At 40.5% G+C, this 15,432-nt stretch overlaps 1 protein-coding gene across 1 annotated transcript in view; it reads right to left on the bottom strand.

The window, feature by feature from the left end:
• The window catches only part of MUSK (muscle associated receptor tyrosine kinase), a 951,534-nt gene that overhangs the window by 585,865 nt on the left and 350,237 nt on the right, over positions 1–15,432 (bottom strand). Inside the window, exon 3 of the mRNA XM_069630906.1 lies at positions 7,877–8,028. Within this exon, the coding sequence (XP_069487007.1) occupies positions 7,877–8,028 (152 nt within the window). The remainder of the gene's footprint in view (positions 1–7,876; positions 8,029–15,432) is intronic.

Here is a 15,432-nt window from a genome sequence, read left to right on the forward strand (position 1 = left end):
TAGGAACTTCTCATTTTGACAGATAAGGCAAAGTGAGAGAAAATAATTTGCCCAGGAGCTCACACTTTACTTAAGTGATAAAGCTGGGATAAGAGACCAGTTTGCAACTGTGACAAATTGACTAATGCCCTGCAGGACTACAAGGATGAGTAGAGGCTAAGACGCCCACTCAACCCTAACACTTCTACAAAATAAGAGCCAACACAATCATAAAGGTAAAACAGGCACAGTTAAGAGAAAACCTCCTTCTCCTTTTGTGGTAACGTGGATTGATGAAAGGCTATACTCTTAAGAGGAGTTTCAATGCGGTTCAGTAGCAACTCAAACAGCGACGTCTAACAGTTCAACATAAAGGAATGTCCAATCAAGAATCTATAAAAATATATACTTTAATTAGACACACAATGTACAGTCAGACTACCCAGAAAACACTGTAAAACCCCACCCTTATAGAAGAAACACAGACTATGCGCAGGTGGAATAGATGCAGCACTCTTGAAAAAGAATATGTTTTTAAATTTTTTTCTATAGTAACATATTGGATTTACTAATGTCATTGGGCCTCATTACGTCTGTGGCGGTAAGGCAACAACGGCGCTGGTAGTGCTACCGGCGCCATTGTTACCATGCCGCCACATTATGAGTTCTGCTTGTGGGTGCCGTTCTGCACGCCTGGTCAGACCAGGCGTGCAGAGCAGCACCCGCAAGCAGAACAGGATGGTAGCAACGGTACTGTTATGAACGGTACCGCTGCTACCATCCTCCCCATTCCCATTGAGCCCTTTCGAAGCTCAAATGGGAATGGGACGTACCGGCTTCGGGTCCCGCACAAGGGGAATTACCGGGCCAGCCAAGGTTGGAATGGCCCGTTAATTCCCCTTTTGCGGGACACGAAGCCAGACCCGAGTTTGGGGTAGCCATGCCCTCATATAAGGCATGGCTACCTCCAACCTCGTAATGAGGCCCATTGTGAAATTCTTCTGACAGTGTCAACTTCTGGTCATTGGTGACTTCAGCGTTCCAACTGGGCACAGAATGTGTCTGATGTATATGTATACATTTGCTTGTCCCTGCAGTATATCACTGCATCTGGGGAAAAGGGAATATAAGATTAATTTATGAGCTTCCCTCCAGTAGTATTTTTAAAATATATCAGATTAAAACAAATGTGCTACAAATGCACCTTGTTTTTCAACGTTGCAAAACATTTATAGAGTGGCTTAGAGTGGCTTGCTCATTCGCTATACTTAATTAACGACACGTTTAAAAAAAAGTATTTTGATTTTAGTGAGGTGCTGCCAATGGCCAGCACCCCCACACAAAACATTGTTTGAATTGAAACGATCTAGACTGAGGGGCATGACTTTTCTTAGCCTTTGCAATGCGGATCATTTGAAGGCTAAAAAAGCAATCAACCAGGCACACAGGAACTATTTCAAGTCACTTAAGATGGAAATGTATATGAAAGACTATCACACCGCCTTGAAACAGCTCGTGACAAACAATGCATCCCATTTCTGTGCTACAATCAATAATAAACAGGTGGTGGGAAGTGTTTGTTCTGACTGTCCAATATTAGAACAGGTTTGGGTCCACTACTACAAACATACATATTCTTTGCCTACTGGTTTTGCAGGTGATGGGCTACAAACTGTAAGTTTGGCGACTACTACACCATGTCCTTGGAGAGCAGATTATATCCAGTGGGTAATTGCCATGGCTAAGGCCTTGTAGCACCCGGACCCAATGGTGTGGCTCCTATGTTAATTAAAAGTGCTCCAGACACAAGGTCCCCAATTTTATAAGCACTTTTATATTCTATCTTTAAAACCTATACTATTATTGTTGACCTGGAGAGAGTCTATAGTAATTCCAATCTCTAAAAAAGGTGACTCATGCAATCCCAACAAGTATAGGTCTATAGCCCTGTTGGACACAGGCAGTACAAACTTCACATCACTGTTGTTGAGAGATGTCAATGCCAGGCTCGTTGAATTGGGAGCAATTTCTAAACATCAGGTAGGCTTCAGGACACTCATGGGGACTGCTCTGAATGTCACAGTGATGTCCCATTTAAAGCCATCTGCTAAAAAAAGGCACAGTTGGGACTATTTGTATGACTTCAGTTGACATGGCCAGTGCTTTTGATTGAGTAATAAGAACACACTTGAGGTCAAAACTACTAGCCTAAAAGATTGATTTGAAACTGGTCCAGTTAATCGCTTTGTTTCATATCAAGACGAATATGAAGGTTAGACTTACTAGGGAGGGTTATTTGTCCAGGTCCATTAAAACATCGGTGGGACTTAAACGAGTTTGTGTACTAACTCCAGTCTTGTTTAACACATACATTAGTGACATTGACCAACTCTGGAATGTTGCCAATTCTATTCCAGTTAAAGTGGGACATCTTTAACTGCACTGGATTGCCTTTGTTGATGATATTATTTTTTAGTTTTTTTTATATCTAAAACAGCACTTGGTCTCTAGAGGAAATTGGACCTGTTTTTCCAATATGACATTGATAATAATCTGGTGGTAAGCAGACAAAGGAATTGCAATCTTCACCTCTAAAACTAAGCCCGAGACCATATATTGGACTATCGGTGGCTGCAGACTGTAGACAGTGCTTTCGCTACGCTATCTAGGCTACAATCGTTCGAATGGAAATTCCCTAGAGGTGTGGAAGGATTCTTTGAAGGATAAGACATGGCCTTTGGTTCCCCAATTAAAATGGATTTACCATCAGCTCTGTACGTTTTCAAGCACACCAATGTTGAGATCTGACCTGGCAAAAATGTAACCAGTTCTGCTTTACGGCCTTGACTTAACTGATGTTGACTTGGGCCATTAGCTGGATTCTGTTCAGGGCCAGATATGGAAGGAAACTTTGCATTCTGTTACGTCTTTGCCGAATGAAATTGTGAGACATGAGTTTGGGAAAACTTTTCTTCGAACAAGACATCAGTGGGGACAGTAGGTGACCTATGCTAAAACTGTTTCAGCCCCACCCCATTCCTTGCATGAGGACTTAAAGGGCTATGGCTAATGATGGTTCTGATGATTCTATTGCTATTTTCAAAGGCAAAATGATGAAAAGAAAATTCTAAATGTCTCTACTTCAGAGTAAGTGCTCATCGCTCGACCACTCTCTACCAAAACTAAGCTATTTAAGTTTCATTGGCCGTGTAACTGTGAAAAAGTTACATCATACGCTGGGTACAAGGAGTATACCAAATTTATAATGAAAAGAGGTGACATATAGAGATACTTACATATATTTCCTTTTAATAAGGTGTGTGCCATGCCTATGTGCTTCCGGATGAATCAGCTACCCACACAGGAACAAACTAATTGTTTGAAACCAAGTGGGGCTGACTCGATTGTCGCATAAGCAAACAGTCTGGCACCATCAAATATTTGAAACATCTGGTTACAGTGTGTTCGAGCTTGACTGAACAAAGGAAACGTCACTTCAAAGGGAAGATTTTTCCTGGTGCAGACTGTATTGATGATTTTTTCTGGACTTGAACAATATGGGGTGAGAGTATCTCGTTGTTAATAGCTCTGCATCATTGTATCGTGGAGATTTTTGTTTTACTTACTAATGAATGAATATCTTTTTTTTTCTCCTTTTCTTCCTTTTCTCCTCTAAGATTTTAAGATTTTAAGACTCTATGTTTCTATACCTCTACACCTCTATATTTCTATGTTTCTATATTTTTTCTTCTTCTTTTATTTTTTCTCTCATTTTTTGTATGTAATTGTACGTTTAATGATCTTCCAACTTTTGATAGTTTAGTGAAAATTTGACCTGCAATTCTGTCTGTAGTGGCAAGCACATTTTCTATCCCATTCAAGTCTATCAGGATTTCTAAAAGTTCAACCTTGACGAAACTGCACCAAACTTTCCATAAAAAATCAGATTCAGGTCTGTAAACTTTAACTAAATTCTGTGCAAATTCGTCGATCGTCACCAAAGTTATAAGCTACCCAAAACGTGCTCTTCCTATTGAAAATCCAATTTAGCCATAACAACAGTGTTGCTACTGCAAACCCTGTAATGTATACTTATGCTTATATGTGCTTGAACATTTGGTAAATTCATGAACATCATAGCAACGTAGCTGAACATCTGAGGTGTTTGTGGGCATCAGAAAAAAGGACACCCATCTACTGACATTTTTATAGTCATGTTACACCTTTTCCTTATAACCCCTCACCTCCACAGAGGTTGTTTCATTTGTAAAACAAGTGTAATGTTGTGTTTTCGTATATTTTTTCACTGTAATGTTTGCAGATTATGGGTGAAGTTTGCATATCCACCATAGCACCTGCACTTTTAATGGTAAAGCCAATTGGAGTATGTTCTAATATGAGGATACTACCATATATTGGCAGAACAAACATGGACATGTTTTCTTAAAGTATCATTACTGGCATTATGCACATAGCAAACATGAGTATGTTCTTATTTGGGAATCATAGAGTATAATGTTGCATTCGGCATGGAAATGCATGGGCACAGCCAGTGGGAACATGTTTTATACTGGCACATATTATGGGAAAAGGCATCATGAAAATGTGTTGGAGAAATGCTCCTGTGCACTGTTGGTGACTTGCATCTATTGAATTTCTTTCATAAGTTACCGTAGAAAACCCAATTGCAAACTGTTTGGCTTTTTACCCAATTTTTCTAAAAAGTGTGCTCTAAAATGCACTATTATCACCCATTATTTAATAGAAATTTTGGCAGATGAGAACCCTGATGAACTCCCATTGAGTAGTGTGGGCTCCTTTTTATGCTCGGTCGCTTGGCCATATCAGGGACAAATATGTACACCCCTTCAGTTAACAAACTCACCAGCCGCCACTGGGTCAGAGACCTAAAAATATATGTGCTTAATTCCTCATTCAGATTCCATTTTTATTGTCTTTTGTGTAAGAAGTCAGTTCCTCAAACCTGAGCAAATGTGTTCAGTCAGCCATTGATCTGCTTACTCTCACATGGACGTCCCTTTTCCTGTTCATCCTTAGGGCCACTCAACGAGAGGGATTGTGGCTTAATGGGCAGAGGCCCAGTTTGTCTCTCTGTGAGACATCTGCAACCCAGCCATTTGGCATCACCTTAAAATTGTATCAATCATTATAGGTTGGTAATTGGAGGTGACTTGTCTACAGACCTTTGCTCTGAGATGCTTCAGTTTTCCCAGTCTGTCAGCATTCTTCTGGGTACCTAAGCGTGTTTTCTATATCGGGATCAGCTGGGGTTAGGAATGTACTGCTTGCTACATCTTCACTCTGTAAGGACTGTGAGTAAGGGTAAGAGGGTTTGGAGGCAATGGCCAGATTATGTATGGACATCTTCATTGCTCCTGCCTCCCGATTGATTATGGTCCTTAAATCTCTCCTGTGTGGAAGGTGAATTGCCTTCAAATTGTAAAAACTGTGATGAGTCTAGAGGACAGGATTAATAAGGAAGATTAGCATGGGTAATCCGGCCAATGCTGTTCAAATTGATCTCCAGAATGTCCCACATTTAAGCGTGCCAGGCTTTCAACAAATGCTGGTATTTTGTCAGTCGTACCACACCTCCCCTTTCCCCTCTCTGTTCGCCAAAAACCTTTGTCTTCTTACACAGATTATTTTTTAATAAGCCACAGTCAGCCCTCAGGCTGGGTAGTCCCAGAATTAATATTCTGGTTTTAGACCAAGGTAATTTCAGGCACATAAGCCACCAAACATTTTAGGTTTGCCTGAGCACATCTTGAGCCCCTTGTTCATTCAGATATTACACAGTGCACTAATGTTTCTATTCTCCAAACCTTCCTTGTAACTCATTCCATCACACTCTATTTTGTCTACATCATCATTCTATTGTCCACCTGACAAGACAGGCATGCATTCATGCTATCCTAGAACATTCTCCCCACCCCCTGCTTCATCACTCCCTCTTTTGTCTGTCGCATCTATCTCTTCTTTCCCATCCTCTTAACTTTACGCTGCTCCTTTTCCTTCTACCGACTAAGGTGTGGGTATCATTAGCGGGGCACACTTCTCCAACTCTTGGACAAGACTAGGAGTGCTGAATTTATGGGAGTTATTTGGCACCATGTAAACACAGTAACATAGCATTTACATAACCTTAAGGTGTGGTTTTGCCTCAGTCAAATGAATGCACATGCTTTTTTAAAGCTTGTTCTTAGAATTCCAGATGGCTCATTGACTGGGACTTTTTCAGAAACAATACTCCTATCTTCTAGAGCAACCCTGGCATATATTTAGAGACACGTGTTCCAATCAGATCTGTTCTTATGATCTCATCCGCTCACTGCCCATATATATAGTGTAATATTTGTCCAAGAGGGAAAAGCAGGTAGGAAAGAGCATGAGCAGCACTTATGTACATATGCAATGGCCGAGGTGAATCCTAAATTGCAAAAGCATGGATCGGAAAGAGATCTGCAAAAGACAAAAGGGCATAGTTCCCCTTATCTAGTCTCTGATATTCACAAGGATGTGTCTTCAACATTGTCTTTGACACAAGAATTTTTAAAAATATTTTTCAATTGACACGGCAGGCTTACATTTATCCGATGGGCAATTAAAACTGCACAGCAGTCAGAAGTGGATCCTGTGCACTGTTTTCCGGACATAACTGGCGCATTGCAAGTGTCTGCATCATTTTCGTTAAATTGCATGATAATCACAATGTGACGATACTGCTGCCAAGAACAGTTCCTGGCACCCGATTGTGTGTTCACATGTATGTAGTAAATAGTTTCATGTTCAAAACTTTTCATTCAATGCTTCACCCAAACCCTCCCACCTACTTTACAATTCAGACCTTAATTCGACATATAGCTAATCTATTGCTAGCTAAAGTCAAACTGCTGTTGTCATGTGCACAGCACTGCATTACATTTATTAGTGTTTCTCTGCAGCAAGAAAGAGATCAAGACACCCTGCAAAGTGATCCATAACCTTGTATTCAAAGGGAACTTGTGAATCTTGTAAAAGGAAATACTTCCCCTGAATTTGGAGATCCAGGAAAAATCAGTTTTACTCATGGTTTGCTTTTTGTGTATGATTGAGATATAAATGAGCTAGAGTGAAAGACTGAACGCATTGGAGTGTGAATGTCTCAATTTACCAAGCAAACCTCGGCAGTGTCACACCTCCACAACAGCGATACCAACCGTCACCATAGAGGTACTCTATACGTGTGCCAATTTCAGCCTGTTGCTATTGTGGAGGAGTGCCACCAGAACTGCCACGCAAAGAAATGTTGCTTTTCAGCCAATCCTAGCAACCAGCCAACAGGTTCCGAAAGTGGCGCTTCTATGCACCCTCGGCACTTCAGAATAGGTGTTAATTAGAGAAAATGTCAGAAAGAATGAATGCAACTTTTTTGGTAATTAACACCCCGTTGATAATATGGCCCCCAGTTGGGATTGAAATACATCATGTTCTGCCATAGATAAAGTGAAGTATTTGTTTGAAGCAGAGTTGGGTTTAGATATTTATGTAAATAAATTAATCTCTACACATTGTCCTACTCATGAATCCCACTGTTCTCCTTTATAGGGAAGGACACAGTGAGGCATACAATTTCTATGTATGCCTGTTGCTCCATAACTAGAAGACATATTTAGTACCACTAAAAAAAGATGATCTTTGCTGTGTGCATTCCTTTCAGTGATGGACGAGACTGACCAACCATTACATAGTCCAAAGTATGATATTCCTTCCCAGAAGACCACGGAGTAAGAAAACACAAGGTCCCATGAAGGGCGGGGGCTAAAGGGCTGAGTCTAAGTGACTTCAGCATTCAGAAATAAAAGAGGCAGTTTTTCTATTAGGAGGTGATTCTTACTCATTTTTACTTGCAAGGCTCCGCAGCTCTCCGAAGGATCTCCCACTCCATTCTGGGCCGTGCAGCAGTACACTCCATCGTCGCTCTCCTCCACACTTAGAATCGTCAAGAGTTGCCCATCTTCCCGTATACTGTAGCGAGTGTCGAACAACCTGTTGAAAAGACCATACAAGCTTGCTTATTTATTTATTTATTTGTCATTTAAATAACTGTTTAAGGGTGCGGGCATGACAAAAAGCATCAGAGTGCTGTACGAAATACATTTATAATAATAAGTACAAACAATTACAAGTGGCAACAAGTTTAGATTAAACGGCATGAAATAGATCTTGGAGAAAAATAACTGATTGAATGAATCAGAAAACAGAAAACAGAATTCCAAAGCCACGTTTTAAGAGTTTTCCTAAACCTCAGGTACACAGACATTTTCAGAATATACATTGGCAGAGAATTCCATTGACTAACTGCCGTGATCGAAAAGGATCTTTTCAAGGTGCAAGTGTACCTAAACAAGTGTACCTCTACGCGGAGAGAATCCTGCCAAAGGAGGCGATTTAAAAAACAATTCTTACATGCAGAAGCAGGCAATTGTGGGCCTTTAAAGCAGGTAACTAAGCCTACTGCCTCATGAAAAATTGCTTCTAGCAGGGCGGAACAGAGGAAGGAAGTCCAATTAAAACAGAGTTCCCATAATTGATTTGGGAAAATACAAGTGACTGAACCAATAAACGGAAATGAGTGCAAGAAACAGAGGATTGTACAGCTTTAAACAGAAAAGATGATATAATGCAGCTTGAAGCAGATAACTAACATGAAGCACTCGGTTAAACTAGAGGTGATCTAAGTAATAATTAATATCAAAAACATCGATAAATGCAGCGTTATGATGTTTGACCACTTTACTGTCTCTTTTGCTACAAGTGGGCATACCTGTTGCTCATTCCTGAATATATCTGAGGCACTAGTAGGTTAACAGACAATCGTTGGAGGTGAAAGCACTGGATTATATAAAAGAAAGTTATGAATTTAGCACATTCTGGAGAGTGCTGAGGGTGAGTGCTGTCCCGCTGTTTTACTGGAGGTGACAACTGCCGGACCCACTTCTTTTTCAAACATCTTTGCTGGTCAAACAGCGCTCTAAGTGTATAATTGTTACTGATTGGAGCTGCAAGCACAAAACTAATTCATTCTGTTTGCAAGACAACTAAGTCCCGCTTTGGTGTACCGGAAGCTTACAAATACTGCGCGGTGCATGCAATTGGCGCTCGTGCATTCGGGAGAGTGCTGAGGGCAGGTGCTGTCTCGCTGTCTGTCTGCGCAGTGTGCAGTGTATTCCCGCTTGTGTACCTGTTTGCCTGGATAGCACTCACTAAGCTGAACTTCTTCATCTATGGTGGGTCACAATCATTCCAGGAGTAATATATAGACATACATTTGCAGCACTGATATCCAGTCAACTAATTTGTTTGTCTTGCTGCTAGCGACTGCGGGACAGAATCCTTTGAGCTATCAGCATACATGCTATGCACACCATATATAGTGTTTTTGTCAGCTGAGTCCGAAACATGGAGTGCGATGCAACGCACGTGGTAGAGATGGACGGTTCTATGTTATTTTGCAGCGGGATTTTTCGTCACAGGACTTTTCATAGTTTTTATTGGGGGGGGTTTCCCCCCAAAACCCCCCCTTTTTTTATTATTCCCTTTCACCCACAAATATTTATTTAATTTTTAACCCCCCCCAAAAAAAACAATGTTTTTTTTGATAAAAAACGGCGATGAAAAGTCCCGCGACGAAAAATCCCGCGGCAAAAGAACGGTATACCGAGTTGGACACAGCAGAAATGAGGATTGCCAGTGGTTTGTGGGAAGTACAAAATAATGAAGTTACTGCTCCTCCCCCCCATCCCCCCGCCCCTTCTGCTACTATGTTAAATGAGGGAGTTGAACCCATACACTCTAAGGAAGCTGACTATTACTCATTTAAACATCCCCTTGTATGTCCCCCTAGAGTGATCAAGGTTTCAATCGGCTGCACCAACATAACAAAGCCTCCCACTATTAAAAACACACAAATCACACAATTCTTTTCAGCACGTCAGGGAAAGGAAAGAAGACAATCCTCTAGAAGACAAACTATCTGAAAGGCTAGCCTATCTAGGTAGGAAGATGGTGGAAGATGTGATTAACAGCATTAGTACTGAAAGTGTTAGTGAAGTTCTCTTATTGGTTCAGCAAGAAGACACAGGTGTACCATAGAGAATGCCGAGATGCAAGACCTTACAGGCATCTATTCTAGTCTCCAGGAAGAAGCGAGGCTTCTGACTGAAATTAACACTACCCCGTCCCATGGTTTTGGGCAGACTGAGTGGTTGCCTGGATGAAATTCTGCCCTCTGCGCCCAGTACCACAGCAGATATCTGAGATGGAGCCATCTACCGTAACTGATCCATTTGAGACTTTAGATAGTCAGCTAACTTTTGGGGGCGGCGCTGCATCCGAGTTGGTAGCAGAGGTTTTGGAATCAGACCTTCAGCGAGATAGTGACTCTTCAACCACTTCAGTTATGTTATTCTCGGTGCTGGAACACATTCTCACTTTAATTGTAAATAATTGCGATACCATAGAGGCCACACTTGAGCGGCATAGTGTATTACTAGACAAGTTATTGACTAAAGGATCAAATAGTGGACTTAGGTCAAATGCCACAGTAATAGAAGATGAAAAAATAACTATCACGATTGAGTAAAACGATGCTTGCAATATTATTAGCGCTCAAAATGCTTTGTCCATGAAATTGAATCATTGGCCGATGATTGAGAGGGAGCTTGTGAATGAGAATGTGAATGGTAATATGGCTGATCCAAAGCTGTGGTACAAACAGAGGATAGTATGAATAATAAAACTAAACCTAAAAGGAAAAATAAAAAGGCCCAAAAGAAGCCATTGTCACAGGGAATCATGCAAAGAGAACAAAAAATTGGTAACAAGCACCCACTTGTACTCTGTTGATCTAATCGTCACTGATGATGTTTGATTTGATCTTCTACCTGTCGTCAGCCATAAGAAGAATGTGGGTAAATGCAGGAAGAACTAAAATAGTGTAAATACTTTGACAATACAAACTCTAAGATTGGTACAAAAGGACAAAGACAAAAGAAGCATGTTTGGGGAGGGAAATCAGATGCAGATTGTACCATATGTGAGACCCTCCAGGAGAAAAGTGCTAGCTAGATTTCTGAGTGTGGTAAAAGTCATAACAGAAGATTTTGAAGGTTTAGAGAGATTGTTTGATGATGAGCTTCGAGAGGCACCAACTCCTCTGCCACACAGATTTATAATGACACTAGAGGTTTGGCCTCACGCGGTACAGTTGTAGGGAGCAACTCCCATATATTAGAAGGTACCCTAGGAAAGCAGATTGAGATGGAGTCATTTTATTCTGCTTTGAATATATCATGTGCTTCAATACTGATCATCACCCACTTCTAAATAGGTCTAATCTGCTACAGATACTACATAGTGTAATACCTTTACGGGTGGTCACCCATGATGATATAGAACTGGTGGACATTGAAGAAAGGATAGGCACTGTCAGCTCCAATGTAGTATTCATTTTAGCACTATTTAAAAAGGGCTACAAATGTGCATTTCCCTATTGATGAAGGGAACAAAGAGGGATGTTGGCAAGAGTTACCCAAGGCCTTTCAAACACATTTCAATAAAATCCCTTAATGAATCATAGTGTACTCATGGAATACTAGGGGTAATTGGTTATAATAATTGTTTATTTATAACTCGCTTAAGAGGTATCTAAGCGCGGACCCGGGATTCAAACCATTCCCACTACCCTGAAGCTGTGGGGCTGTGCGAATGTCTTAAGGTGTTCAGCATAGTACTATTACAAGAAACCCGGTCAACTGTCCCATCAGAATTTGATGGATATGTCCCCATCTCTGAATTGGCTAGTAAGGGGCCTAGAGGTTGCCCCAGTGGTTGGTTAGTAATTACTGTAAAAAAACAATTGGGGACTTTTGAAAATGGATGTTGGATGTAAACATGTGTTGGTGGGCAGACTGGACAACTGCTCAGAATTTGGTGTTGTACTATGGGTTGTCAATGTTTATGACCCTCCAGGGAAGACTCAGCATAGGTCGTGCTCAGGGTAGTGAAGGACGAGTTAGAATCCTTAGGGCCTAAAGATAGGATAGTGATTGGGGGTATTTTAATGCATGCATACAGAGGATGTGATCACTGCAGAACTAGGATTGTGCAATATAATGAAAATGGTCTTGTGTGGGCATCCCTGCTCTTTGCATATGGCCTTGTCAGACTATACAGGCTATTTCCAGCAGGTGCTGCACGCAGTTATACTAGGATTGAAGGCCACAGCACAACTACCATTGGTTATATTTTTGTAAACCAGACGGTTTTGTCATTGGTACAAGTTATGAGGCTGGCTTGTAGAGCAGAGAGCGATCATTTGCCACTGCGTGTCTTGTATGATAGTTTGTGCCTGAATAGCTGTGATGACAACAACAGTGTATTGGCCATTAGTAAGGCTGGAAACCGGGTTGGCTGAACCCATTGCTAGTCATCTAGAAAGCTATGTTACTATGAGTTTAATGATATGATGATGATAAGTTATTTGCAATGCGCTTAATACCCAGAGGTTTCTAAGCGGGGACCCAGGGATCGAACCTGTGTTGCTCCATGTCGCCTTGCTTCCAAGGCGAGCACGTTGCCCCTGGGCTATCCGCCCCAGAAAGGAGTAAGTAATTTAGACTGGCTAGATAGATACATTAAAACTAACGAAATGGTGAACAACATGATGATAGAAAGGTATGGTGGAGTGGGAAGGGGAAGACTTACCAGCTAAATCTAAATGCATCACCAGTTATGACAGGCAAATACAGACAGAAAAGAAGGGATTTAATCAACGATATTAAACGTATAGTAAATCTGCACACAGAAGTTAACAAGAAGCAATATACTGCTGCCCTGTCAATAGTTGCCATTTAGGATAGGAAAAGACAGTTCAAAGAATGGGTATGAAAACATTTAAAACAAAAACAGAGAGATAAATGGATGGACATTGCACTACACACCCAGAATGGTATTAGGAGCGCCTTTTGGAAACTACTATCAGCCTTAAAATGTAGACGCCCTATGATAGGTCATGTTGCTAGTGAGGCCTGGTAGCTGCACATTGCTTACGCATCGGGGGAATCTGAGTGTGATATGCCTGCAGTTGTATCTTTTGCTGCGAGATGGGAAGGTGTATTTACTGTTATCTGTCTTTCCAAGATAATCAAGTCATTAAACTGTTAGAGTGCTGCAGGGCCAGATGGCCCATGCAACGCATTAATCAGGATGAACCTTGACCTGTGGTATAAAGTGTTATTTGACTTGTATCAATGTATGCACACATTTAATAACATACCTAACTGTTGGACCGAAAGTAACATTGTGCTTTTATATTTAAAAAAAAAAAGCTGTTGGAACCTACCAAATCATTATAGGATGCTTGCTAAATTAGATATACCGTCTAAGACCTTTGCTATGATGTTATTTTCTGAGTTGAATGAATGGATTGAAAATAATAACATTCTACCCTGTGCACAAACAGGATTTAGGAGAGTGCTGTCTAAATTGTATTACCTAATCATATTAACATCTCTTATAGAGTATACAAGGTACATGCATTTGGGAAAGAGTATGAAGCTTTTATAGAGTTTTCTGCACGTTTGATACGATTACTAAGCAACATCTTAGGAAAAAAACATAAGGACTTGGGAATCCCATCAGGCTTACCTTCAATGATCACACAAGATATGAGTTAGACTTGATGGTAATGGTCGAATAACAAATTGGTTACCAACCTGCTGAGGGGTTAGCAAGGTTGCATTTTGACCCCCACATTATTTAATTTGTATATTGTTGATATGGAAAAAGCACTTAATGTAAAGGGCATATATCCCGTCAGGTACCGAACCATCAGCCTATCCTGGCTATGGTGCACAAACGATACGGTGCTTGTGGACTACACATAGAAAGGCTTACAAAATTAGTTAAATGCCTTGGGTAGCTATGCCTCTATTAATGGCCTGCAGGTTAATGTGGCAAGACGAACATGATTGAATTGGCACAGAGTGCACAGGCAAAGACAGATAATTACTGATGAATACTTAATGGTAATAATGTGAAAGAAGTTAATAGATACAAACATCTGGGGATCATTGTGGATGCACTTTTGTCTTGGAAGGTTCCCTGCGATATGAGAGTATTGGGTGAAAACACAGATGGGGGTGCTGAGTAAGTACATTGGTAACCACAAGGACTGTACTATCGCAAACATACTTATCATTTACCTGGCCAAAATTAGACCCATATTGCTGTACGGGGTAGAGGAATGGGGGGCCACATTTGTTAAACGACTCTCGATTTTGGAAGGCAGCCCAGTATAAAGAATTCTGCAATTGCCAAAATGCCTACCCATCGAATTTGAGTATCTTGAGTGTAAATTGTTGAGCATTGATATGCAGATGTTTATCAGATTGTCATTATTAGTCAAGATGATATTCAACCTGAATATTGAAGCTCTGTTATGCAGCATAGGTAGTATAGCTCAGTGGCACCGTGCTCGTCTTGGGAGCAAGACGATGAAGAGCAACACAGGTTTGAGTCCTGGGTCTGCGCTTAAAAGCCTTTTCTGTATTAAGCGTGTTATAAAAAAACAATTATACTTACGGTATATGTGTCGTGTACCAATGGAAATAAGCCATTCTGTAACAGTTGTATCAAATGGATTTATAAGAATTCTATACAATGGATAACTGTTGCTGAGATTGAGATGCCAACCATGTCGTATGAGATGGTCAAATATAAATTTGAAAAAGTTTGAGAGCAGCTATTGGAGAAACTGGCGATTATGAAAAATAGTAAAGAATATATTGCCCATTGGTTGGAACGCATTGAGTTGCCAGGGTATGCGCGGAGGTGGTTATTGTGCGGCATTATATGAAGATTAACTTCAATGCTAGGGCCACTTGGTAAATTATTGGGGCCCGAGTTGGAATACCTGGACACAAGAGTCTTTGCAGGCTATGCAGAAGCAATTAAATAGAAAGTATTAACCATCTGCTCACAGAATGCGAGATCCTGGAGCTGTTTCGGGAACATGATTTTATTAACTATAGGAATGATATACATGGAATTAATATCATGGATCTATGGAATGGTTTTAAGAATAGGGATGATTTTAATCTTATGCATTATGGCGTGAAATATTACTGCAAATTATTTGAGATTTTAGAGGGACTGACATAATGGAATGAGAAGTATGTGAAGCAATATGTGTTATTAATCTTTTTCATGTGGATTTTGTGAATTAATTTATATTTGTTCTGATGACTATTGAATGCATAACATAAGAAATATTTGTATAAAGTCATTATTTGATTATATGTACAGTAAAAAATAAGAATTTCAGTTCCAGTTTAGCCTTTTGGCAGACAGGCTCTCCTGTGCCTCTTGGCTCTCATTATATTGTTTTGT

Source organism: Ambystoma mexicanum, chromosome 6q, assembly GCF_040938575.1.
Source record: "Ambystoma mexicanum isolate Mex_15411 chromosome 6q, UKY_AmexF1_1, whole genome shotgun sequence".
In the NCBI taxonomy this organism is placed as follows: Eukaryota; Metazoa; Chordata; class Amphibia; order Caudata; family Ambystomatidae; genus Ambystoma; species Ambystoma mexicanum.